The sequence below is a fragment of the Moschus berezovskii genome, chromosome 2, assembly GCF_049115385.1.
Source record: "Moschus berezovskii isolate FMDL1 chromosome 2, NW_MosBer_1.0, whole genome shotgun sequence".
In the NCBI taxonomy this organism is placed as follows: Eukaryota; Metazoa; Chordata; class Mammalia; order Artiodactyla; family Moschidae; genus Moschus; species Moschus berezovskii.
The window spans coordinates 84,021,750-84,048,899 of record NC_142461.1 but is presented as its reverse complement, the minus strand read 5'-3'; the positions used below and the strand labels follow the sequence as shown (position 1 = coordinate 84,048,899).

Sequence of the window (27,150 nt, the reverse complement as noted above, 5' to 3'; positions counted from 1 at the left end):
TTTGGGTGGACTCTGGGAGTTAGTGATGGACAGGGAGTCCTGATGTGCTGTGATTCATGGGGTTGCAAAGAGTCGGACATGACTGAGCGACTGAACTGAACTGACTGAAGCTCTATCCCTCTACAATTGGTCAAGGTGTTTCTTCTAGCCTCCATTGACAGTCTTTTCTAAGCAAGAAATCCAGTAGGATGCCAAATGCAAACAAGGGTGGGTTTGATCAACTCTGCCTTCAGGGAAGTAAGATCAGTTGGGTATGACATGAGCATGGTTGGACAGTACATAAGTATCCTAGTAAATTTTTAGATCACCTCTTACAGTGAAGCATTGATATTGCTAAGCTACCATGCAGAAGAAGAAGAAAGGCTTGGGAAAGAGGAAGAAAATTGCTAAAGTTCAAGTTGATATTAGAATAAGAAAGGTGGAGCTACTGCATAGGAATGAGGATCAGGGAAAGCAGTAGATATAAACTATAACAAATGACAAAAACAAAAACAGAAGCTCAACTAAAAGTAAGAGAAGGAGCAGAGAGCATCTAAATCTAAGCAGTTAGTAAAGAGCACATTTGAAGGAGAAGTAAACTTATGGCTAAGTGATAGAACAGATTCAAAGGTGCTAATGACGATGAAAATCTTGACAAATGGGATGTTTCAGCTTGTGAATTGTGCATTCATTCCTTGTCAGCAATGAGTTTCCAAGCATGACTATTTCAAGGCTCAATATGGCCATAACATTAGATAGGTAAAATATTACCAACTCATTCTTAGTAAAGAAGGTCTTTATCAATTGTTAATTTAAAAAAAAAAAAAGTATTCACTATTGCTCTGCTCTGTTCTAAGTCAACTGATTTAATGCTGCTTTGGAAAGGAGTTTGAGGAGTTATGGGGATTCAATTCCTTTTCATCCACTCATTTGCCCAATCATTTGGAAATATCGTTATGAGAGAGTGCTTTACTTGGTTCTGATACATATTCAATTACATCTTCAAATCTTACTCAAAAGAAGGCTTGTTAAAATATGTCCAGTGAGCTAACAGTATGATAAACATAGTTACAAAAATTCCTGATATTATAAATTTTGGTTATTGAAAACTGTTTCCTGAAGATTCAGAATAGTATTTTGTCCTTACACGAGCTAAATCAATATTTTCTTCATTTGCAAAAATTTTCTGCTTATCTTCTTGAAATCTATTATTATTTTAAAATATTGGTTTATAATCCTCTATGTGATATTGATGCTAAAAATCATAAAACACATCAAGATTTCTGAACTAAGTCTTTAGAAAGAACTATTTGCAATGTTGATTAAAGGATTTTTAAAGTTGTCTATGGCTGGTTTTCATGGATATATTTAGTCTCTGTAGAAGCATATGGAAATACATATTTAATTTGACAGTATTTTGCAAATCATACTCACTTCAGAGTAACTTGCAAAGTAGAAATGCTTTCATATGCTAGAAGATGGTTTGTCCATTATTCTGAGAGTAAAGAAAAAGCCATGTATTCAACAACAAAATAAAGATATATATATATATTCTTGGGCATTATGGATTATGATAATAAAGGAAGATCAGAAGGACAATGTCCCTGTACTTTAACATTTAGAATTATGTTATAGTCAATTTTTCAAAGAATCACACTGGACATACTAAAATGAATTCTCACAAAGATCACAGGCACCCTTACAAAAAAAAAAGATTCAAATGGTCATTTTCTGTCTAGGTTTCCATACTAAGGACAAATCTTCTGAGACTTTGAACAAATCTGATTGGAACAGAGATTTAGAAGACAGTAAAGGCAGTCTATCTTTACATGAACTTATTATGATGAAGACAAACCTCAACACTAGAGAAAAGGATAATTTCCACTCAATCAAATTCTCTCTTCTGGGGTGGAATTAAAAACAAGTGACCAAAGAGAAACTGAATCACAGGAATTCAGACCTTTGTTTTGAGTCGTGCATTACAAGCATTCTCGTGGCCTGTGAAGTTAGCCCAGCTCAATCTTGGAAGCAGCAGGACCCACTGGCTCTTGTGCAATGAATAGTTTCCCATGCTGCCCCACACAACATGTATCACTGCACCTCTTATAGAGTCAGATGGATACATGTGTTTTCTCAACAAGAACAAATAAAGTTTAGCAATAGCTCTTTATATTTTATATTAAAAAAGAAACTTCTATATTCTGAAGGTCATTTTAGGGACAAAACTTGAAGTAATTAAAACAAGAGGTGAAGCTCTTTGACAAGTTTGCATTTTGTGTCTAAAGGATTCACTGACGTGATAAATCTTCAGGGACACTAGACTGCAATTTTCGAAGAGAAAATAAAATTTGAGGTTTCAAAGGACTTCAGTTTTCTCATATTAGTGATTATGTCATCATTATCTGAGAATAGTGATTTGCAAACAACATTGACTTTAATGTAGTTTTATGCTGATAATTACTCTTCCTGCTTTAAGAGTCAGGATTCCTTTATCTGAGTTGAGAAAATCAGATTATTTATTGAAATTATTCTTAACTGTGATCATGCCTCAGTGCATAAACATTATTTTTACCATCACAGCTTAAATTCACCACACTCAAAAATTATCTGGATGATTTGCATAATAAAAAGTCAAGCTGTGAAGGTGAGGGATCCTTTTAGAATTATTGATCTAAAATGGTTCTGAATGAAGATAGGAATGATTTATGTGTCATCGATCCATAGTTGAGTTTTTTCCAATCATATTGTCTTCCTTTGGATCCTTTACAATGAGGATTTGGAGACTAGGATTTCTTATAGGCATAAGCCACTCACAAGCATGGCTCTGGAACTAAGTGAGAATATGAAGCAAACCTGTTTTTACTACTGTTTATAATTTCTAAAATACTGTAGAAAAGAGATAAAGAGTGAGATTATGATCCTAGGCAGACTTTTAAATGTGAAGTCAATAACTCAGATTCCATAAGAATTCTATCAAGTGTATAAAAAGATCACTTGACATATCCTTTAGAGAAAAGCCATTTAAGTAATTCATTATACTTCCTTAAATTTATGAAACTAGAGTGAAATCTCTCTCATAGGCAACAATTTCAGCTTTCAAAGTAACAGATTAAATTTATGCACTTAGTTAACATAGCATTCCATTTTGTAGAGGAACAGTATCTGTAAATTTCACCACAAACTTCTTCAAGCTTGTCCAAAGGAGCTCGAGTTATCTATCCCTTCACTGTTCCTATGGTGATACATGAGAATTTACCCAGCAGTTATTTAGGAATTGCCTTGTGGCACATATTCTAACCCTATATTGCCTATCATTTAAATTGTTTATTCAACTATTGAAACAATATCTCTCCAAATGGGTTGTATGATTTAAAAAAAATGCAGCATCTATATTTATTTCTATCCATGAAAGTTTCCTGTACAAAAATAAATGTTGGTTATATTTGCTCATGCCTCCTCAAATGACTGAGAGACATTCTCTTTATTTGATAAAGCAGTGAGCACCTTAGACAGGATATTTGTGTTGGAGCAGGATAAAATGGAAGCTTCATCATGCTTAATTCCTAAGACTGGAAAGATATATGGATATATTAGAAGTCCTCATTATTTGTTAGGCTTCCTTTGTGAGTCAGCTGGCAAAGAATCTGCCTGCAATGTGGGAAACCTGGGTTTGATCCCTGATTTGGGAAGATCCCCTGGAGAAGGGAAAGGCTACCTTCTATGGACTATAGTAGGCCTGGGGAATTCCATGGACTATATAGTCCATGGGGTTATGAAGAGTCAGACAGGACTAAGCGGCTTTTATTTTGAAGAATCTGCCTGCTAATGCAGGAGCTGCAGGAGCCTTGGGTTTGATCCCTCTGTGAGGAAAATCCCCCAGAGGAGGAAATGGCAACCCACTCCAGTATGCTTGCTGGGATAATTCCTCGGACAAAGGATCCGGGTGGGCTAGAGTCCATGGGGTTGCAGAGTCAGGCATGACTGAGCAACTGAGAATGCATGGAATACTGGGAAAAGGCCTTTTAAAATGGATCTATTTTAAACCAGTAACCATAGTTTTGTAGTAAATAATGAAGGAAAAAATAAGAGATTTGATTGGGATGCTTTTGAAAAATAAAATTTTAAATTGTATAACAAATTTAATTTAAATTTGGCAAAACTTACATTAAAATAATAATATGCAAATTATTAAAAAGTATGAATAGTAAATCAAATGTTGATTTTTTTTTTTTTTGGTGTATTTGGCAAATGTCATGGTAGCAAGCTAGAATCTTTTTTGTGTTATATTTAACTTTTTAGAATGAGCATAAAGATGATCATTTCCACTAAAGTTTTGAAGCATTCATCAGTTCCTCTTAATCCCTCATATTCAAGTCATTTGATTCTGAAGTACCATGCCTAATTTCCTCTACTTGGTTTGTTAATGCTTTTGACGCTAACATATTCTCATTGTTCATGATTTTGTGATTCAGCAGTTCTTCAGTATAACTTGCATCATGAAATGCTGAATCTCTTGAAAAATTTTACTTTACAATTCATTTGCATAAAAGTTTTACTGTGTTATAACATTCTATAATCAGCAAGAGACCAAAATATTTTTTATAATAATGCATAGAGATAATACTAATTGAGAAAGTGTTTGGTAAAGGTTAATTTTATAAGTGAGTAGTTCACAGTTTTTACTTTCCTACATTGTCATGTATCTTTTGGGACTAGAATAATACTTTGATAATCAGAAGCTCTTGCAATTTGCAATCAGATAAAAGTAAAGGATAGAAAGTAAGCAAGTCATAAAGCTAGAAATACAGTTGGTATCTTCTGCAAATGTCTTGTTGACATCATTACAGTAGATGAGATACATCCGAGTTAAAACGACCAGGGTTGAAGCATTGAGAGAATCAGTGAAAAAGTGAAAGAGTAAAGTTTATCAAATACAGAAAAGCAATCATACATTGGAGCAGAAGCAACGGGAAATGATACACTGGAAGATTAGGGCTCTGGGAGGTAACATAGGGTTGTGAGAGGTAACTTTAAGGAAAAAGGGTGGCCAAGTACATTTAATATGGCTGTCTGATAGGGCAGGAAGTTGTGGCTAAGATGCTATCCATGTTAATTCATACTGAACATCTAACTCCAGAAACAAGCTAAATGCATAGAATAAATGCCCTGGGAGGTCTGAGTCATAGTTTTAGGATTCTGTGAAAACTTTCACTGAGAAATATATTGGTATTGGCCTATCCCATTTACAAGTATCTGAAGTCTTGTGAATTCACCCACCTTGCTACCACTACTGACACTCCCTCATTCTGCCAGTCTTTAATACCAAGACCTTATATAGATACTAGAAAAAGATGTGATAAGTAGTAAGTCAGAAAGAATCACAGAAACCAGAACAGGGTTTAAATTATAGATGAGTTAGGGTTTGTGGTATTCTTCAGCATTGCCTGGGGAAGGAAGTATAATCAGATATATAATCATCACACCCCAGAACAAGTGGATGATCTCTCTATATAACACTAATTGTTCTGTTGGATCAACTGTGAAACATGCTTATAATTTTTAAGCCATTTTTATAAATTTTTTTGATGCTTATTTTTATCCTTTCTTAGACTTTCTTATGTTGTTTTATGTGTCTATTTTTTAAGTTCCCAAATAATAATAATAGTAGTAATAATCTATACTTCTGAGTTCTAAAATTTGCCTTCCCATGCACTGATGTCAGCCAGCCTCTTCTGCTGGTTCTTTCTAACCTGCAAATTACTTATTACAATAAAGGAGATGACTCAAGCTCTTAATAAAGCCTTAAAAATGTCATCTCTACTTAAAGCCTTCAATCAAATACCTCTAACTGTTTATGGAAATGTGTTGGCAGGATTTGAAATTCTAGCATTTTCAAAAAATTATCAGTAGGCTCCATTCTTGACCACTCAGAAAACTTTAAAAAAATTATGGGGGGAGGCAAGAATTTCAGGAGAGCTAATATGTGAGAGCATTTGAAAGATTCTTTATGCCAGCATGGAAAGTGAGGAACAGCAATTTTCTAGTATCTATGATTTCACTGAATAGAATAAAAAAAAAAGTAAGCCACAGAAAGAATCTTAATAACTCACTCCTGTTTCTTACTAGAGTCTCTCTAAAAAAAACCAAGAAGTGATGGGTGGTGTCTTGAATTGCAGTCTGTGGGTTTTTGCAAAAGAATCATTTTACAGGCTTTGCATATGTTTGAATCTTCTAAAATAAAAAAGTTAAGTATTGACCTAAAGTCTTTCAGAAAGATCAACACTTATAAAGTTAAAAGAAAAATGCAAGATTTTTAAGGACCTGCAATGCAGGAGACTTGGTTTCGGTCCCTGGGTCAGGAAGATTACCCTGGAGAAGGGAATGGCTCCCACTCCAGTAATATTTTCTTGCCTGGAAAACCTCATGGACAGAGGAGTGGCAGGCTACAGTCCATGGGATCATAAAGAGTTGGATATGACTGAGTAATTAATGCTTTCACTTGAAGGACTTTTTTTAAAAGGTGATATATTTCTAATGTATGAATTCTAACAGCTGCAAGTATTTCCTTCATAGTGCAGAACAATGAAATTAAAAGACACTTACTCCTCGGAAGCAAAATTATGACCAACCTAGATAGCATATTAAAAAGCAGAGACATTATTTTGTCAACAAAGGTCCATCTAGTCAAAGCTATGGTTTATTCAGTGGTCATGCATGGATGTGAGAGTTGGACTGTGAAGAAAGCTGATTGCCGAAGAATTGATGCTTTTGAACTGTGGTGTTGGAGAAGACTCTTGAGAGTCCCTTGGACTGCAAGGAGATCCAACCAGTCCATCCTAAAGGAGATCAGTCCTGGGTGTCCATTGGAAGGACTGATGCTGAGGCTGAAGCTCATACTTTGGCCACCTCATGCAAAGAGTTAACTCACTGGAAAAGACCCTGATGCTGGGAGGGATTTTGGGCAGGAGGAGAAGGGAACGACAGAGGATGAGATGGCTGGATGGCATCACCGACTCGATGGACATGAGTTTGGGTGAACTCCGGGAGTTGGTGATGGACTGGGAGGCCTGGTGCGCTGCAGTCCATGGGGTCTCAAAGTGTCGGACACAACTGAGCAACTGAACTGAACTGATACACTAAAATTTTCAGACATGAAGTACAAAAAACACAAGATGACATTTACTCAGAACCAGTCCTTATTTAGTATAATTCTTAGCTACAGATAAGGTTTAGAATATGATACTGGAATGAGAAAAACGTGATGATAAACTAGGAAAAGGTCAAATTATAGCTGAGATTAATAATTTTAATTATAATACTTAATACAGTAGATTGACCCTGGCCTCTACTCATTATTTTTATTGGCAAAGGGTTCTTGGAGAAAGTCTTAGTTCACCAATTTTGAGCAATGACCAAAACACCTATTTAAATAAACAAAAAATGGTGAAATTTCTTGGTACAGATGTAATTTGCCAGTTGCTAATGGGAACATCATATAAAAGATATTTTGAAATTATACACTTAATATTAAACTTTCAGAATTCAGGGTTACAAGTTGCAGGATCCACTCCCATAGTACCCTTCTTCTCAACCTTGATAAACATTTATGCATTTTGTTTAACATTGTACCTAAAATGCACCTGACATTAACTACCATGTCCATCCTGTCCTACCTCTTTATCAAAGCCTTTGGATACACAATTATTGCACTATAAATATATGGTCAAATGATAGAAAATAAAATTATACTTTAATCATAGATAAAGAATAAATGGACCAGGAAAGTTATGTGTACTATTTATTTGAAATAACATGTTTAGCCACTAGATGTCACCCTTTTTTAAGCACAAAGTTTACTTCATAAAGTTAACAACAATAGTAGTTATATTGCACTTAGGGTAAAAGTTGGTACTATTGGAACTAGTCCCTCTAATATCACATTAAAAGAAGCTTTAACAACTGATAAACAAAGAAACAACAACCAGGGTTTCCTGTTAGAAGGACTACGTGTGTCAGACTGGTTTGAGTCTTGTTGATCTCCAAACTAGATACTTAAAATGCAACAGAAGTTAATAGCATGTGATTTTCAAACTGTACAAATCAAAGATTGTACAAGCATGGCTCTTGTACAAATATAAAATGAACACATATAAAGATCTCAATCAACTCATAATTAGCAGATGAGCCAGTAAGATGGTGAGGCCAGTATAAGAGAGAATTCCAGGAATAGAGACTTACAGGGTCAGTCTGAGCTTGGCCATAGGTACAAAATTCTTTTGATATCCCAAAGGTCACAAACCACAACCTTTAAGGGTATGTTTCCTTATTGAGGAGAAGTGATCTCTACTAGGCAAAATTCTACAAGTTAACATGCAACTTCATAGTAAGGCAAAAAGATACTTACCCTAGATGTATGGATCACCTATCACGCTTCAGTGGCTGTGCTGTTTTACCTGCATTATCCCATTTTAACCTCACAATAACTTTCTATGAGGTAGATACTTATGTTCTCTATCAAGAGACTAGAACACTGAGAAATCAAGAAAATTCTTCAGGACCAGCGGGGAAGTGATCAGGCTGGAATGTAAATCTGCACTGTCTGCATGGTCTTTCTCCTGGGAGCACAGACTTAACACTTACCTACTGGAGAAGGAAATGACAACCAACTCCAGTATTCTTGCCTGGAAAATCCCATGGACAGAGGAGCCTGGTAGGCTACAGTCCATAGGGTCGCAGAGTTGGACACGACTGAGCGACTTTACTCACTGGGTCTAGAGGATGTTGGGATTCTACAAGATGAGGCACGTGCAAGCACACTACAACCCTTCTGCCCTCTCCTGCTCCTCAGCCATGAAGGGCAAATAATGGTGAAAGAACTCTAAAGTGCAATAGAGATGCTGTAAAATCAGAGTTTGACTACTAATGCTTGCATTCTCTAGAATTTGTGTACATTACTTACCATACCCCTGCTTCCCTTTGCTGATTCCTCTAGTGCAGTTTAAATAAGTGGGGAGTTGGAAATGTTCAAGGTGGTGAGAATTCGCACAAAAGCAAACAATATCTTACATACCATCTATGTGGAAAACACTTAGGCTAGGTAAAATGTTAGCAATGGGGTTGTTTATAAAGGAAAAACAGATCTTTAAAAATGTGCATGGTCATCCTATAATATACTTTTTACATTCTTTTCAGATAATTTGGGACAAGGGGAGAAATCTAATGTTGTCATTGTTTAGTTGTTTGTGTCCAACTGTAGTACCTCATGGTAGTAGCCATGAGTGCTACTCATGAGCTGCTACTGTATCCCTCCAAGCTCCTCTGGCCGTGGGATTTCCCAGGCAAGGAAACTGGAGTGAGTTGCCATTTCCTTCTCCAGGGGATCTTCCTGACCCAGGGATTGAAATTGCATCTCCTGCTTGGCAGGCAGACTCTTTACTGCTGAGCCAACAGGGAAGCCCATACTTAAGATATTCTTTGCAGAATTTGGAACAAGGGGAGAAATCTAATGTCCTGACAATATATTCAAGGTAGATGAGTGCCTAGCAAATACCTGTTTAAAAAATGCTCTATTGAATTTTAAAACTTTAAAATCTTGAAGAAATTTAGATGTAATTAAACGAACTGTAGAAAATCATCTTAAATTTGTATGATTTATATGCAGAGAATCTAAAAAATGTGAGGGGCTCCAAGCTTTATTACTAATTCACTTTCAACTCTCATAAAGATTATACCATTCAGCCAGTGACTGAGAAGATTCGGAAAATTAATCAAACATTATTATATTACCTATTAGGAGTCTAGACAGTCTCCTCATCACACACATTCTGATACAATTTTGAAAGGATATTTTTAAAGAATATTATTTTTTTTCCTCCATACCAGATAAAAATAATAGAAACACTGAAGAGTTCCCCAGTCAAATAAAAATGTTAAATTTGTTGGTGTATCACATTTGCATTTATACTTGCTCTAAAAAGTGAAGAGTGCTATATAAAAATTGAAGAGTATTTCTTTTTATGTAGTCAGTCTGTTGTTCAGTGTTCAGCTTCTTCAGTTTTCATGGATTATAAAATCTTTTAGGACAGAAGATATTCCTTACAAGACCATATTATAAGTTTCCAGCTTTAAAGGTAGATGTAATTTTAATAATCACGTAGCACTTTTAAGCTCTATTAGGCACAGTTCTGGTTGCCTTTGATTTATTCATCAATGTGAGAAACCCGGATTTTCTAAAGTCTAATTTTTGAAAAAAAGTTAAGTAGTCTCTTTGCATTAAACCATCTGCTCTACATGATTACAGGGACTCGTTTTTAGCATTGAAGCTTCCCTTTTCTGATTAAATTTCTTGTTCAACCGAGTGAACTCTTTGGAAATCATTTATTTCCGATAAAGCATATCATTGTTCACAAAGTAGTAAAATAATTATAATCAAACCCAATTCTTATTGGATAGCATCTTAAAGAACACATGTAAATTTAGCACACTAATTAATTCAAATTCATTTATCCATCACCAAAGAAAATCTGAAGATAGTACTCACGCAGGTTTAATTGTACAGGCATGTTTTTCATGAACAAAGGCACCAGCAAGACCTCCTGCTCCTGTATTTAAATACTGGATTGAGAGTAAATTAAACTGTATAGGTTTGCCTAAATATATTTGATAAAAATAATAATTTGACATTTTTGTTATGAAATCAACTTTGAAAAGATTACAATGTGTGATTATTTTAACTTTTATTATAAAACACAATTTGGGCTTACTTTGCTCAAAGAAAAAAAATGAAATGTAGCATTATTAATTAGGAATAAATAGCTATTACTATTTTGGCCAGTTTTTGCCCCAACTGGTAGATAACAGTTCAGTTTTATTGACAGTTATATGATTTCAAACTCATTCATTTCAATTATTTTGCCACAAAATATTTAAATTATAATAAAAGATTATATTTTTAAAACACTTAAAATCACTTCTATTTCTATGCTCCCTGTCAATAAACTTGTCTTCAAATGTCAATACAAAGTTGATTCCATAAGAATTATCTTTAACTTATGTAGAAATTTCTCAACATATTAACAAAAAACTAGATTAAATTTGAATTAAGTTCTAAGTATGGAGGTTTTGTCCGGAACTTCCTGATTTTTTCATAGAAGTCAGAATTGAAGGAATAAATATATAAAGGATGGAAATACCAAAACTTAATAACCTATACTATTCATTAAGTGATTCTACAATTAACTAAAGTCACAAAATACAGTAATGAAGGAAATGGAGGAAAGTAATTAAAATACCCAAAATTGAACACTGATCAAGTTTTACATTTAGATTAATGTTAGTGTGGACTAAAAGGATATAAATATATTAACTAGTCTGTTGATACCTTGTAGGAGCACCAGCAGGCAAAATCAACTCCCCAGTCATGTAAATGAAGTTCAACATTTCCAACTGCATGTGCTAGATCAAAGCCAACAAAACAACCCTGGGGAAGAACATAATAACATTTTGAATTTGCTTAATGATTCAAAATAACAAATACAAGTATATTTAAGAAAATTGTTGACAAAATGCTGTACCATAAATGCAGTTCATCCTTTGGTGCAGTGACTCACAAAGTGTGAATCATAAAATCTTGGGCATTCTTAAGACCCTGCCAGGTCAAAAGTTTTCAGGCCAGGAAGAAGACATTCTTTGCCTTCTTCACTGTGTTGACTTTTGCACTGATAATGCAGAAGCAATGATGGGTTAAATTGCTGGCATCTTCGCACAAATCAAGGTTGTCAAAACTTGTATTGTCATTGTGTGCATTCAGTTACAGCATGAAAAGGTTAATTTGAGTTATATATCTCCTTGGTACAAGTTTAAAAATAATACATTTGTATAAAATGTTAATACCTTAATTTTATTCTTTTAAGGTTTAATATGGGAATTATTCATAAAACATTTAACAACATCCTAAGTAGGATGTTTGTGTCAAAGTAATGCACTTATGCAATTATTTGAGTTGCAAGCTAAGTTACCCACTTTAACTTCATAGAAAGGCATTTTTGCATGAAAAAGCAACTTACAGACAAATGATAGTAAATCATACTTAGTTATTTTAGACATATTTTGAAAAATGAAGTGAGTCTATCAATTTGAGGAAAATAACTTGCAGGATTTGTTGCCAAAGGAAAAAAGTAGTTACCAAGAGAAATTGGAATTTTGGAAAGCTTGTGTCCATTTCCATAAATATAATCATTTTCCAGTATTTAAAGATATTTATGGTGAGTTTAGAAGTAACATATAATTATAAAAAGAACATATAATGAAATATGAAATATTTAGAAAATATACATAACTTAATGAATTGATATTTTCCAAATGATCAAGACATATTGTTACATATTATGCATGGATAAAAGATCTATTCAAAATGAAAAATCAGCCAATAGATTTTAAAGTAGCAAAGCATAGAAAGATCATTGATTTGGTTTCACATTTCATACCACAAATCCCAGAAAATTCTCCTTGTCAAATTCTGGTATAGGATCAAAGAATATTCACAGTTAACTGAAAAAGCTATTATATTACTTGTACTTTTTCTAAATATATATCTGTACAAGGTCAAATTTTATTCTTATATTTCACAAAGAAAAAAATCAAGAGATTAAATGCAGAAGATATATAAAACCAACTGCCTTCTATTAAGTCAAATTGCAAAGATTTATATTTCTATATAAAATATATGCCAAATATAAAACATTCTTTTTTCATTTCTTTTAGAAACTGCAGTTTTGTCCCCTAACAATGTAATATTTATGTCAGTATGTAATGGGTTTGTGTTTTTGTCCTAAATAGATAATATATTTTAAAGTTGTTTTTATTACAAATACAGTAAATATAGGTATACATAAACAATATTAAAACCTCTTTGAGGAGTTCCATAATTTTTAAGAACGTAAAAGTTTCCCATAATTGAAAAAGGCACATGTACCCCAATGTTCATTGCAGCACTATTTATAATACCTAGGGCATAGTAGTGACCTCAGCTTAAACTAGAAGCATCCCTGCAACCAAGTCCTGCCTAGTTCGGTTAACATAAAGTTGACTAGGTCGCACTAGTGGTAAAGAACCTACCTGCCAATGCTGGAAATGTAGGACACTCGGGTTCTATCCTTGGTTTGGGAAGAGCCCCTGGAATAGGAAATGACAACCCACTCCAGTGTTCTTGCTTGGAGAATCCCATGGACAGAGGAGCCTGGGTTGCACACAGTCCTTAGAGTTGCAAAGAGTCAGAAATGGCTTGAAGCAACTTCAGTTCAGTTCAGTCACTCAGTCATGTCCGACCCTCTGACCCCATGGACTATAGCACATCAGGTTTCCCTGTCCATCACCAACTCCCGGAGCTTACTTAAACTCATGTCCATTGAGTCGGTGATGCCATCCAACTATCTCATTCACTGTCATCCCCTTCTCCTCCTGCCTTCAATCTTTCATATCATCAGGGTCTTTTCAAATGAGTCAGCTGTTTGCATCAGGTGGCCCAAGTATTAGAGTTTCAGCTTCAGCATCAGTCCTTCCAATGAATATTCAGGACTGGTTTCCTTTAGGATTGACTGGTTGGATCTCCTTGCAGTCCAAGGGACTTTCTTTTTTTTTTTTTTTTATTATTTTATTTTTTATTATTATTTTATTTTTAATTTTTTTTTTGCAAAGAAATGAACAGAGGAAAATTTATGCGTCGAACCTGGACTGGTCACTTATGATAATATACATGCTACAATTCCATTCTCCCCAATCATTCCACCTTCACCCTCTCCCACAGAGTCCCAAAGACTGTTCTAAATGCCTATGTCTCTTTTGCAGTCTCTTATACAGGGTTCAGGTTACCATTTTTCTAAATTCCATATATATGCGTTAATATACGGTATTGATGTTCTTCTTTCTGGCTTACTTCACTCTGTATAATTGGCTCCAATTTCATCCACCTCATTAAAACTGATTCAAATGCATTCTTTTTGATGGCTGAGAAATACTCCATTGTGTATATGTACCAAAGCTTTCTTATCCATTCATCTGTAGCAAGGGACTTTCTAGAATCTTCTCCAACACCACAGTTCAAAAGCATCAATTCTTTGGTGCTCAACTTTCTTTCTAGTCCAACTCCCACATCCATAAATGACTACTGGAAAAAACATAACTTTAACTAGATGGACCTTTGTTGGCAAAGTAATGTCTTTGCTTTTTAATATGCTGTCTAGTTTGGTCATAGCTTTTCTTCCAAGGAGCAAGCATCTTTTAATTTCATGACTGCAGTCACCATCTTCAATGATTTTGGAGCCCCCCAAAAATAAAGTCTGCCACTGTTTCTCCGTCTTTTTGCCTTGAAGTGATGGGACCAGATGCCATGATCTTAGTTTTCTGAATGTTGAGTTTTAAGCCAACTTTATCACTCTCCTCTTGCACTTTCATCAAGAGGCTCTTTAGTTCTTCTTCACTTTCTGCCATAAGGATGGTGTCATCTGCGAATCTGAGGTTATTGATATTTCTCCTGGCAATCTTGATTCCAGCTTGTGCTTCATCCAGCCGGCATTTTGCATGATGTATTCTGCACATAAGTTAAATAATCAGGGTGACAGTATACAGCCTTGACATACTCCTTTCCCAATTTAGAACCAGTCTGTTGTTCCATGTCCAGTTTTAACTGTTGCTTCTTGACCTGCATACATATTTCTCAGGAGAGCCATAAAAACAATGCTGTTTTTGAATCTATGCTGTGTTCTTTGTGTGCATTGACTTGAGACCTGAACAATCTTTTACTGACTCTATTCTATCTCAATTATTTACTTGTATGGTTTCAAGTATTTTGTATGTCTACCTGGTAGAACTCAGTGTTTTAGAATGTAAGACTCTTTACACTAAATTCCCAGAAGGAAAGCATGGAGCAGTAAATTTATATTATCCAAACTGTACTCAAGTAGTAATTTCCTAATTTAATTGCTTAACATCAAAACCAATTTCCTCCGCAGAACAAAATGTGAAAACATTTAGCTAGATAATATAGTGATTCATTCTACATTAAGACAACTTTGTACATGAACATAAATTTTTTAAAAAAGTCATTAAATGAGGGTGTTCATTTTGCAAACATGTCTTACCTCTGAGTTCTTTTATTGTTACCTTACTAAGAGCACATATAATGATTACCTTCTTAAAACATTAGACTTCCTGCAACTTTGAAGAAATACATCTATTGACTGATGTTTTTTGAAGTTAATAATTGAAGAAGGACCCACTTTTTGATTGTTCTAACACCTCTTAAAAATAAATAACTCCGAACTGCTATTACAGGTACTTTCCCCAGAATAGGGACTTCGCTGGTGGGTGACTCAGACAGTAAAGTGTCCCTCTACAATGTGGGAGACCTGGGTTCAATCCTAGGGTCAGGAAGATTCTCTGGAGAAGGAAATGGCAACCCTCTGCAGTATAACTCTTGCCTGGAAAATCCCATGGATGGAAGAGCCTAGTAGGCTACAGTCCATAGGGTCACAAAGAGTCAGACATGACTGAATGACTACACTTCGTTTTCCCCAGAATAGAGGGATGCAAACCATGAGCTTTTTAATGAATAAAGTAATATTTGAGGACAGGTAATCTCATTTGTTTAGATATTGCCTATGGTTGCTTTTGCAAGCACAAGTGAATCATTGCAACAGAGATCACATGAAAGGAAAGTCTGAAATATTTGCTGTTTTTGCCATTACAGAAAAGATTTGCTGACCCCAACCCTATAGCGTTGGTTTCCATGGAGAAAACTCAATATACTGGAGAGTCGGTTAATTAGAAAACTTACTCATTATAATGTGACCAAAACTAGAATCTCATAAAAGAAAAAAGGTTCTTATAGCTATTTTATTTCCCAAACACAAAAAATGAGCAACATGTCCAAAAACATGATAGATACTTCACATTAACATGTTTTTGGAGCAACAGGGAAGAAGTACAATTAATCTCCATCAAGATTTAGAGGTTTTGGGGCTTCTCAGGTGGCACAGTAGTAAAGAATCTGCCTGCCAGTGCAGGAGATGTCAGAGACTTGGGTTCAATTCCTGGGTCAGGAAGTTCCCCTGGAGTAGGAACCTGCAACCCACTCCAGTATTCTTGCCTGGAAAATACCATGGACAGAGGAGCCTGGCACGCTACATTCCATGGAGTCACCAGGAGTAGGACATGACAGCGTTTGAGCACACACACAAAAACCAGGTTTGCAGACTAATGTTTAGGCTTAGTAGATATATACAAATGCACATATATGTGCAGTTTGTATTTTAAGACACAATTTTGATAATTTCAATGAAATTAAATTTTGGGGAAAAAAGTTATGAATTTAAAATTCTCTTTTATCTCACCGACATTTCTAATTGAAGTTATTTTTTATGAAGTGATTTTTATTCCTCAGCTTCCCATAGACAAGTTTTTATAGCACAATTTTTCTTACGAAACTCAAGGAATAAAAATGCAGCACTTATATTATCAGTTAATTATAAAGAATAGCCTGATGAAGAAACTATGTAATTTCACCCACCATACCATGTTGTTAAAGGCCCTGTGGTCACATATGTGGCACAATATAAAAAAAACATCACTTGTGGTTCCTACAATATATTTTAATGCATGTGCAATTCTTTCCCCATGGATGGCAGAGAACATAAGTTATTAAAATGCGATTAATTTGAGTAAATGACCTTAAGATACAAACTTGAATGTGATCATCACAAAGTGATTTTACAGAAGTTTCACTAGATGGCAGCATCTTAAAGAAAACGCTAAGAGTTTTCCGAAACTTTGGCCATTTAGTTAATATTTTTATTATTTTAAGAAAAATAGTAGGTAAAACAATATGAATACTTGAAAACATACATTGCACACTTGAGTGCATACTTTATGCAATGCTAAAATATAAATCAAATATTTTCAACAGATTTGGATTAATTACCCACAATTGCTTTGACTCTCATTGGTAAATCCTGGAGAAGGGAACGGCTACCCACTCCGGTGTTCTGGCCTAGAGAATTCCATGGACTGTATAGTCCATGGTATCGCAGAGTCGTATATGACTGAGTGACTTTCACTCACTCATTGATAAAAGACAGTGACAAATATAAATGATAAATGACATTACAAGCACAGCAGTTTTCAGCCACCATGTCACCTGGCTTTATAGTCAATCCCCAAATTATTGACTCCTTCCATCCTGCCTTCTTCCAATGAACTTTCTAAATCATATATTTGACTTCCTGTGTCCGTTCAGTGATCCCCTGTTCAATTCAGAATGTAACTCATTTTCATTGGTATGGTTTTTAAAGACCTTTATGACCTGATTCTTCCCAGCTTTCTATCTCAGGTGTCCTACACTTACTTTCCTCTTCTTGCATAAACATTTCTCTGTCTCTAGAGTATTCTTTCCCTTCCCATTTGCCTGAGTAGCTCAGATTTTGATCATAAAGTAACTTCCATAGGAAGATACTTTGCCAAACCTCTCTCTTCTCTCATAGTTCTCCTTGCATAAATTTCATCTAGCAATTTTCCAATCTTACTATTTTTCTATTTTTATATAATATAAATTCAAGTATTGAATTATTTAATGAATAAGTAAACAAAAGAACATATAATAAAGCCAGGTAATTGTCAATAATTATTATGTAAACTGAAGCTAAATGTAAAAGAATATTATTTGATATCCTTCATTTCTGTTGCAATTTTATTGCATAAATCATTCATTCAGGCTTGGACTCTTTTAAAATGAAATTTCTTGGGCAATCAATAGTAGCTTAAAATATATTTAAAATTCCTTTCAATAAAACAAGGAATATCATGAATAGCACAATACTAAGAATTTTTCTAACCTGTATGATAATACACATAGGGCCTGTGTTGAGATTTCTAGGCAGCTATCTCACTGTGTTTCAAATTAATCTTTTTTTTTTTATCTATTAAAATGGAATATGGAATAGTACGGTTTAATTTTATCCCTTGTAGCATTCAAGTCCTCATAACTTTCTTGGTTTATCCTGTAACAGATTGACTTTGGACTGATATCATTATTTTCTTCTTTATTCACTCCCCAAAAACCTATCAATTATGAAGATCATCAATAAGTAGCAAATTTGGTGTGAAAAGGGTAATTATGTTACACACTTTACCTATACACAGAACTTAAAGACATGTTGTATGCATTTGTATGTTCATATAATTGTTAAAATAATTAAATACTTAAGATAGGTAAGTAGCCTTTGGCCCACTTGAGTAACCACCTAGGTTATTTTGGCAGTATCTGCAAAGGAAGCATGTCATGTAGACTGTGGCCATTCCTACGTGCAAGCTGGGTGCATGTCCAAACTTCAGGATGCCCTTGGAAGTGACATTAGCATCATGGTGGGTAAATTATAGTTGCCTGCAAGATTCCTTCAAGGTTAGTGATTGGATACTAGTATTAGGAGTATGACTGCTCTCAAGACTGTTTATGGGAACTACAGTTTCCACACCATACCAAGCAGATTTTTATGTATTGTTAATGTTACTCCTGGTTCATATAAAGTCACAGGAAACAATTTCAGAAGTACATTGCTATACATTTGGATAATGTTACCTTAAAAAGAAAAACTGGTGGGAAAATTTGAAGACAGTTAATAAAAAATTTTTAAAAAATGATAGGAGTGCGTATGTGTGTGTGTTCATATCTAGATAGAGAGGATAGACAAAGGGGGGATTAAAAACAACTGGTTGGCTAGTTAGTTTTGATCCTGGCACTTCCCAGAGAAGCTCATAATTAAGGAGATGTTGAATTGTACTAGGGCGGGGTGAGATTGAGGAAGAGGCAGATGATAGGGTTTCTTGCCACTGTCTTGAAGCACTAAAATTTGTAAAATTCATTCAATTGCTATGGTTCAAAGTAATGCACAGATATTAAATTTAAAAAAAATGAAGAAGAAGCAATACTCTGTAAAAGGGGCCTCTACCAGTTCTGTAAATATAGTATATCATTTCAGAGTGAATTTTTATCCCAAAGGTATTTCCTTTCACCCAGCATAAATTTATTATGATTTTCAAGTACCCTTTCAGTTTTTTTTTTTCCTTTTCATCCAACTCTGGTTATAAGCAGGAGTGAAGTCACTCAGTCATGTGACCCCATGGACTTTAGCCTACCATGCTCCTCCATCCTTGGAATTTTCCAGGCAAGAGTACTGGAGTGGGTTCCCATTTCTTTCTCCAGGGTATCTTCCTGACCCAGGGATTGAACCCATGTCTCCCTCATTGCAGGCAGATGCTTTACCATCTGAGCCAACCCTATAAGCATGAACTATGCATTAATTCTTGCATGGTGTTTATTTTTCACTTAAAGTCAATAAGTAATCTGTATAACATTTTCCTTCCCCCAATTATCTAACAGAGCTATCTACTATTTTTGTTGTTGTTGTTTTGAATTGGTATGTTAAGCAAGAGTATTTATTTATTGATATTTATAGCAAGAGTTTGATGGGAATAGCTGTTCCTCACTATTAAAACATATAGCAGTACAAAGTGAGAATAAACTCATAAGTTAAAAGTACACAACACAATCTTCCAAGTGGAGCTGCAGTAAATATTTTAGAAATCAAGTAGCTTGGCAACTAGTACCAACGTTTAAAATTTTCTTTAAGGCAGAAACTAAATGCTACTCAAAGCTATTTTAGCTCTGAGGCTCTTACAGATAATAAATGATTCCAGAAGTAAATAATCAGCATATGTACTGCAAGAGAAAAACTACACACAATATCCCATCCAGGAAGCTGTGACTTGATAATTATAAATGCTCATATTGAAGTTCAGCAGCAAACAGGAACAGAAACAAGAAAAACTGGGAGGGTAGACAAGATTTTACTCTAGACCATATGATGAATTATTTCTAAGGTTATTGTGTAATCATTTGAAATGTATCTTCTATCAAAATATTATTTTAAAATGTAAATGTACAGAGAAGGATGATTTCCCAGATAGTCCTTACACTACATGATAATTTGAGTAAGAAAACTACCTTTTTCTCCTAGAGCTATTGATTGATGGTATTTATGCAAAAATGTGTACAGAAGTGACAATAAGCACTAATAAACCAAACATGTCTGCCTCTCATGTGGGCTGTTCCTAGGGATTTGGGGAGCCATGATTATACTTGGAAGTTTCCAGAGAACTGAATTTTGAAAAAGATAAGATATTCAACAAGGGAGAGTTTTGAATAAAAAAAAGAGTCATAACAAAGGCTGGCACAGATATAAAGGAGTTCATTAAATTAAAATGAGTACCTTTAACTTGAAATCGAAATCAGAATGAATGCTTTCACTTGGTGACTTAAAAACTCTGGTTTGGAATTTTGGATTAGCTAAGAAGTGAAAATGGAATACATTCTGAAATATGTATATGTCAATCTGTACAAAGTAAAGTAAAATGGTATTAGGATTTTGTTACCGTCTTACATCAAGCCATGCTTTCAGAAAGTATAGTAGCTTACAGTTATAAAAGAAAATATGAAGAATGTGTTCTGTTGGAAAAGTAACGATAAAGTGACAGGAGGTGGAATATTGGGAAGAAGAGAATGGACACGGGCACATCCTAAAGAGCTTGTCTTTGCTTGGAAACCCCAGAGTCCTGAATGGGGGTGGTAGAACTTCACCCAGATACTGAAGATGGCCAACCTAGTGCCTTTTTAGACACCTTTCCAGGCTCTATTTATGTCATGGGAAAGACAGCCTCTGTGTTTTTTTTTTTTTTTAATTAATATGTATCTCAAGGTACTCTGTTTAAATTCCAGAACTGTTTCAGCTATAGAATTTACTTAGCTAACCAGGTATCGTGTGGGGAACACTGGCAACTAGAGTCTGGAAGAAAGCTCTGTCTTAATAGCTGTGCGCTCTAGTTCTGTGAATAGATGCCTGGAGGAAAATGACAGTTTCTGAAGTTGAGTGGGATTGCACCTCCCACACTATCTGACTTATTCTTGAGTGAATTTGCAGTGTGTGGTTTTGACCCAATCTTTAAGATGAACTGGAACATGAACAACTCTACTTTTTGTGGTATTAGACTAGATTGATTTTCTAAGACATTTTCACAGATTTGTTTTTACCTTTGACAAGTACTAACACAGTCTAGAGCAGTTTCCTTTTTATGTGCCTCTATGCCCCATACGATAGAGAATGAGATGGCTGGATGGCATCACCGACTCGATGGACATGAGTTTGAGTGAACTCCAGGAGTTGGTGATGGACAGGGAGGCCTGGCATGCTGTGATTCATGGGGTCGCAAAGAGTCGGACACGACTGAGCGACTGAACTGAACTGACTGACTGATGCCTCATATTCGGAGAAGGCAATGGCAAGCCACTCCAGTACTCTTGCCTAGAAAATCCCATGGATGGAGAAGCCTGGTGGGCTGCAGTCCGTGGGATAGCTAAGGGTCGAACACGACTGAGCGACTTCACTTTCACTTTTCACTTTCACACATTGGAGAAGGAAATGGCAACCCACTCCAGTGTTCTTGCCTGGAGAATCCCAGGGACGGGGGAGCCTGGTGGGCTTCCGTCTAAGGGGTCACACAGAGTCGGACACGACTGAAGTGACTCAGCAGCAGCAGCATGCCCCATATTACTCTTTAAAGGCAGAGATAGTGGAGTTTTTATTAATCTATTCTCTCTGTCCATCTGTCTGTCTGTCTTTCTCAAATCCTGGAATCTGATATTAAGTTGAGGGGTCAAAATACCTGCGACAGAATGAAATTTCTAGAGAGTACTCTGTAACTCAGTTCAGTTCAGTTCAGTCGCTCAGTCGTGTCCGACTCTCCGCGACCCCATGAATCACAGCACGCCAGACCTCCCTGTCCATCACCAACTCCCGGAGCTCACTCAAACTCATGCCCACAGAGTCGGTGATGCCATCCAGCCATCTCATTCTCGGTCTTCCCCCTCTCCTCCCGCCCCCAACCTTTCCCAGCATCAGAGCCTTTTCCAGTGAGTCAACTCGTCGCATGAGGTGGCCAAAGTATTGGAGTTTCAGCTTTAGCATCAGTCCCTCCAATGAACATCCAGGATTGATCTCCTTTAGAATGGACTGGTTGGATCTCCTTGCAGTATAAGGGACTCTCAAGAGTCTTCTCCAACACCACAGTTCAAAAGCATCAATTCTTCGGTGATCAGCCTTCTTCACAGTCCAACTCTCACATCCATACGTGACCACGGGAAAAACCATTGCCTTGACTAGACGGACCTTGGTTGGCAAAGTAATGTCTCTGCTTTTTAATATACTATCAAGGTTGGTCATAACTTTCCTTCCAAGGAGCAAGCGTCTTTTAATTTCATGGCTGCAATCAGCATCTGCAGTGATTTTGGAGCCCCCAAAAAATAAAGTCTGACACTGTTTCCAGTGTTTCTCCATCTATTTCCCATGAAGTGATGGGACCAGATGCCATGATCTTTGTTTTCTGAATGTTGAGCTTCAAGCCAACCTTTTCACTCTCCTCTTTCACTTTCCTCAAGAGGCTTTTGAGTTCCTCTTCACTTTCTGCCATAAGGGTGGTGTCATCTGCATATCTGAGGTTATTGATATTTCTCCCAGCAATCTTGATTCCAGCTTGTGCTTCTTCCAGCCCAGCGTTCCTCATGATGTACTCTGCATATAAGTTAAATAAGCAAGGTGACAATATACAACCTTGACGTACACCTCTTCCTATTTGGAACCAGTCTGTTGTTCCATGTCCAGTTCTAACTGTTGCTTCCTGACCTGCATACAGGTTTCTCAAGAGGCAGGTCAGGTGGTCTGGGATTCCCATCTCTTTCAGAATGTTCCACAGTTTATTGTGATCCACACAGTCAAAGGCTTTGGCATAGTCAATGAAACAGAAATAGATGTTTTTCTGAAACTCTCTTGCTTTCTCCATGATCCAGCGGATGTTGGCAATTTGATCTCTGGTGCCTCTGCCTTTTCTAAAACCTGCTTGAACATCTGGGAGTTCATGGTTTACATATTGCTGAAGCCTGGCTTGGAGAATTTTGAGCATGACTTTACTAGCGTGTAAGATGAGTGCAATTGTGCGGTAGTTTGAGCATTCTTTGGCATTGCCTTTCTTTGGGATTGGAATGAAGACTGACCTCTTTCAGTCCTGTGGCCACTGCTGAGTTTTCCAAATCTGCTGGCATATTGAGTGCAGCACTTTCACAGCATCATCTTTCAAGACTTGAATTAGCTCAACTGGAATTCCATCACCTCCACTAGCTTTGTTCGTAGTGATGCTTTCTAAGGCTCACTTGACTTCACATTCCAAGATGTCTGGCTCTAGGTCAGTGATCACGTTATTGTGACTATCGTGGTCATGAAGATCTTTTTTGTACAGTTCTTCTGTGTATTCCTGCCACCTCTTCTGAATATCTTCTGCTTCTGTTAGGTCCATACCATTTCTGTCCTTTATCGAGCCCATCTTTGCATGAAATGTTCCCTTGGAATCTCTAATTTTCTTGAAGAGGTCTCTTGTTTTTCCTATTCTGTTGTTTTCCTCTATTTCTTTGCATTGATCACTGAGGAAGGCTTTCTTATCTCTCCTTGCTATTCTTTGGAACTCTACATTCAGATGCTTATATCTTTCCTTTTCTCCTTTGCTTTTCGCCTCTCTTCTTTTCACAGCTATTTGTAAGGCCTCCTCAGACAGCCATTTTGCTCTTTTGCATTTCTTTTCCATGGGGATGGTCTTGGTCTCTGTCTCCTGTACAATGTCTCGAACCTCCGTCCAGAGTTCATCAGGCACTCTATCAATCAGATCTAGTCCCTTAAATCTATTTCTCACTTCCACTGTATAATCATAAGGGATTTGATTGAGGTCATATCTGTAACTCAGCTACCATTAAAGGGTTCAGTGGACTTTCTGTTGAAAATCTCCCCAGTGTCATGTAGATTAGCTTCCCAATCATGTAGAAGTTGGTCAGCTCATTTAATTAGAGAAAGGGCTCCTGCAAACACATCTAAAAGCCCCAAAGAGCTGCTAACAGGAAGGGCAATGACACTGTCATTGTTGAGAGCTTTTACCAGTGGAACTACCTAACAGACCCATCAGTGTCTCGGGGCATCTCTTAAAGAGAGCAGTTGGAAGGAGTGTGTTTGAATTTCTGAGCTGGGGTACTGTTGAATGCTGGCACTGACAGAATCTTATTCGGCAATAATTCTGATTCTTATCCTTGACATCTAGGGCAAAGTAAAAACTGCAGTTTTCAACATTCTCTAAACTGAAGAGATGACCATGCAACCCTGAAGAAATGGGCCTCAGTTTCCCAAGGAAAAATAACCAAGAAAGAGGGTTATAAATATTTTCTTAGACTTTCCAAATGTTGAGGCTGTTTTGTCATTACACATTAAGTTTTCAGAAGTAAAAGGAGAAAATATAGTGGAAAGAAAGGTATGGAGCCAGACTCCAGTTTCCCGGATGGCTAAGTCAGCTTGAACAAGTGCTTAACTTCTCCCAGACTCAGTTTTCCTTAGTGAATCATGGGAAAAGTTCCCTGTTAGCATAGCTGGGAATATTGTAAATACTACATCCCAAGTACCCGAAGCACAGTAAGCCATCAGCAGCACCTAGTATTATTACCTTTGTACAAAGCACTCTTGCAGAAACTAGATTCATCCTTTAGCCTGACTTTTTTAAAAGTAAAGATTGATGAGATTGGCAAATTCAGAGATGAGAAATAGAAAGTAGGAGTATTGGGAGCATTTTGCTAATGAAATTTAAGTGTGGGGGGGAGCGGTGTGTGTTAAGAAGGTCTGAGACAGAGCTAAGAGCTAACTTTGGCAGGAAGAGTAAAGGATTTGAGAGAGAAAAAAAGACAAAAACCCTTCAGACTCTAAAGTGTTGTGTAATTTGCAGGTAAAAATGTCTTACTACCTAACAGAGTGTGCTTTCAAGAGTAAATTTCAGCTATTTCTTTTACCAGAAAAAATAGCTATTGTCTCCTCTATTTATTGTCAGAAGTAAGTGCAAAACCAAAGAAGAAAAATAAAACAAATTGAGTAATACTCTTCTCTTCTAGAGTCTTTCTCCAGCTGGCAAGGTTCTCACACAAAATATAGTTTGATTTATTTTGGATACCCAAGATGGGAAAAATAGCTCAAGGTAATTTTTCAAGCTTAATTTAGTTTATTTAATGTTTAATAACTTAATAGAGTTGTCTGCATACCCTAAGTATGTCAAACTGTAGAAATGGAATTTGAAAAAGAACTCAAATTTTACAAGTATTTTGATTTTTTTAGAGTAATTAACCATTATAAGTAATTCTTCAGAATTTTCTGATTCTAGCTAAATGGGAGCACAGTTATGCTTTTTATGCAATATGTGATCCATAAAACAGCCTAATCCATTCTTACTGATATACACATTTATCCATTCACTGACCAAACAGGTATGCATTTAATGATAAGTAATTATGTATATGAAAAGCACTAGTAAGAGCCTGTGCAGTTTGTAAGGTCTAACCTCAATCAGTCATTGAACATTCTACTTACCAAAGCTTCCTAAATTTTATAGATATGCATATAAATAATTACAAGATAGTGCAAAATGGGACCAGTAATACATTTTCTATCATGCTAGGAAATACAACAGGAAGATAGATTTAGCCTGACACAGAGGAATGAGAAAAATTTTATGACAAAGATCAAGGATCGCCCCCTCATGTTTCCACAGGAGTTAGTCAAGAAATATTGTGAGTTGAGCCTATAAGAAATACTCCCCTTTACTCATTTTTGTAAGAATGATGCAATGTAAGTAGAAATACATATGCCAGCTGTCACTCTGCTTCAGTGCTGAGGTCAGTAGATAGAAATGGGAGTTGTGTTGAAGAACTAAAGTTTCATCTAGTGGGCAGAGCTATGACTCAGTCTTACCACTTGCTATCCTAGGGGAAAGATGGTCTAATGTTGCCAAACATGTCACTTTTCAGAAGGTATTTAAAACTAGGAGTTTTTATATGAAATCTTTTGATCTTTCATTATTGGCATGTGATTAAAATTTTTTAATATGCAAAGAGGGTCAGCAGTTCTCTAGGACCAGTCATAACCTGTGAAGCAGATAGTGGTCGAGCTGGTTTAGAGGAATAGAATCTTTATATGTGAAAGTTCTAAGAGTAAGGAAAACTAAGAATAAAGGCATGGAAACAGTGTGGCATCTGTACAGAAAACATGTGAAACATTTGGTTTAGCTTAAATATAAGCTTGTGAAGGAGAGCAGAGGAAATACAATATTAAATTAAGTATATGCACAGTTATAAAAAGGCTAAAGTGGTTTGAACTACATTCCACAAATGGTAGAAGAGTGATGGGCATCATGTGGGAAAAATGAGGCAAGGGATCAAATAGGAGACACCAGGACCTAATTACAACCTTCCCAATAATGGGCAGTTACTTTCTGGGTGAGTGGAAACCTTTAACCTTTACATATCTGTTTTATCTACCTATCCTATTATACATTGGTTTTAAAGCAACTATTTAATTTATTCATCATGTGGTAATGGTGCTCTATATCGAAGAAAGCACCATTTTGATTAGAGATGAAAGTACACTCTTCCCTAATATGATTTTCTAGTGATTACTATGTCAATCTGAATGCTCAATTTCTTAACCAAATTTGCTTATATTATTAAGCTTACTGTATATTGAACTTGATAATATTGCAAAGAAGTTTATGGGATAATTCTTAAAGACATCATTCTTTAATTTCTTCCCTTAAATCTAGTTTTTATAGACAATGTTATAGTCATCCTCTTTGCTCACCACCTTACTTAGGATGATTTCCTAAGAAAATGAACACTGCCTTCTCAGCTCAGTCTTTGATATCTCTAATTTTGTTTGCCTACATAATTTACCTGATTAAATAAGGATAACATGAAGAAGGACATTAAGAGAAATCTCACATTTTATTGGGGATTTTTTTTTCCTGCTTAAAGGTCTTTTGAAATTCCCATTGATTGCCATGAGATACACATTTTTCTTTCCATTCTTATGGTGTGGTTAGTGATTAAATCAAAATGTATGTGTACATTTCATGTTGAAACACTTATTTTTCAGCTTAACAAAGACTTAAATCACCCCTCCTTTGTTTATCAAGTGGCTAAAAAATATAGATCTTAAG

General features: G+C 35.9%; 1 protein-coding gene across 2 annotated transcripts in view; it reads right to left on the bottom strand.

Annotated features, from left to right (window-relative positions):
* The window catches only part of KYNU (kynureninase), a 118,656-nt gene that overhangs the window by 28,351 nt on the left and 63,155 nt on the right, over positions 1–27,150 (bottom strand). For both annotated transcript variants that reach the window (XM_055397943.2, XM_088829176.1), the window contains 2 exons: positions 11,360–11,458; positions 10,520–10,593 (listed from right to left, as the gene is read on the bottom strand). In XM_055397943.2, coding sequence (XP_055253918.1) covers positions 10,520–10,593; positions 11,360–11,458 — 173 coding nt within the window. The remainder of the gene's footprint in view (positions 1–10,519; positions 10,594–11,359; positions 11,459–27,150) is intronic.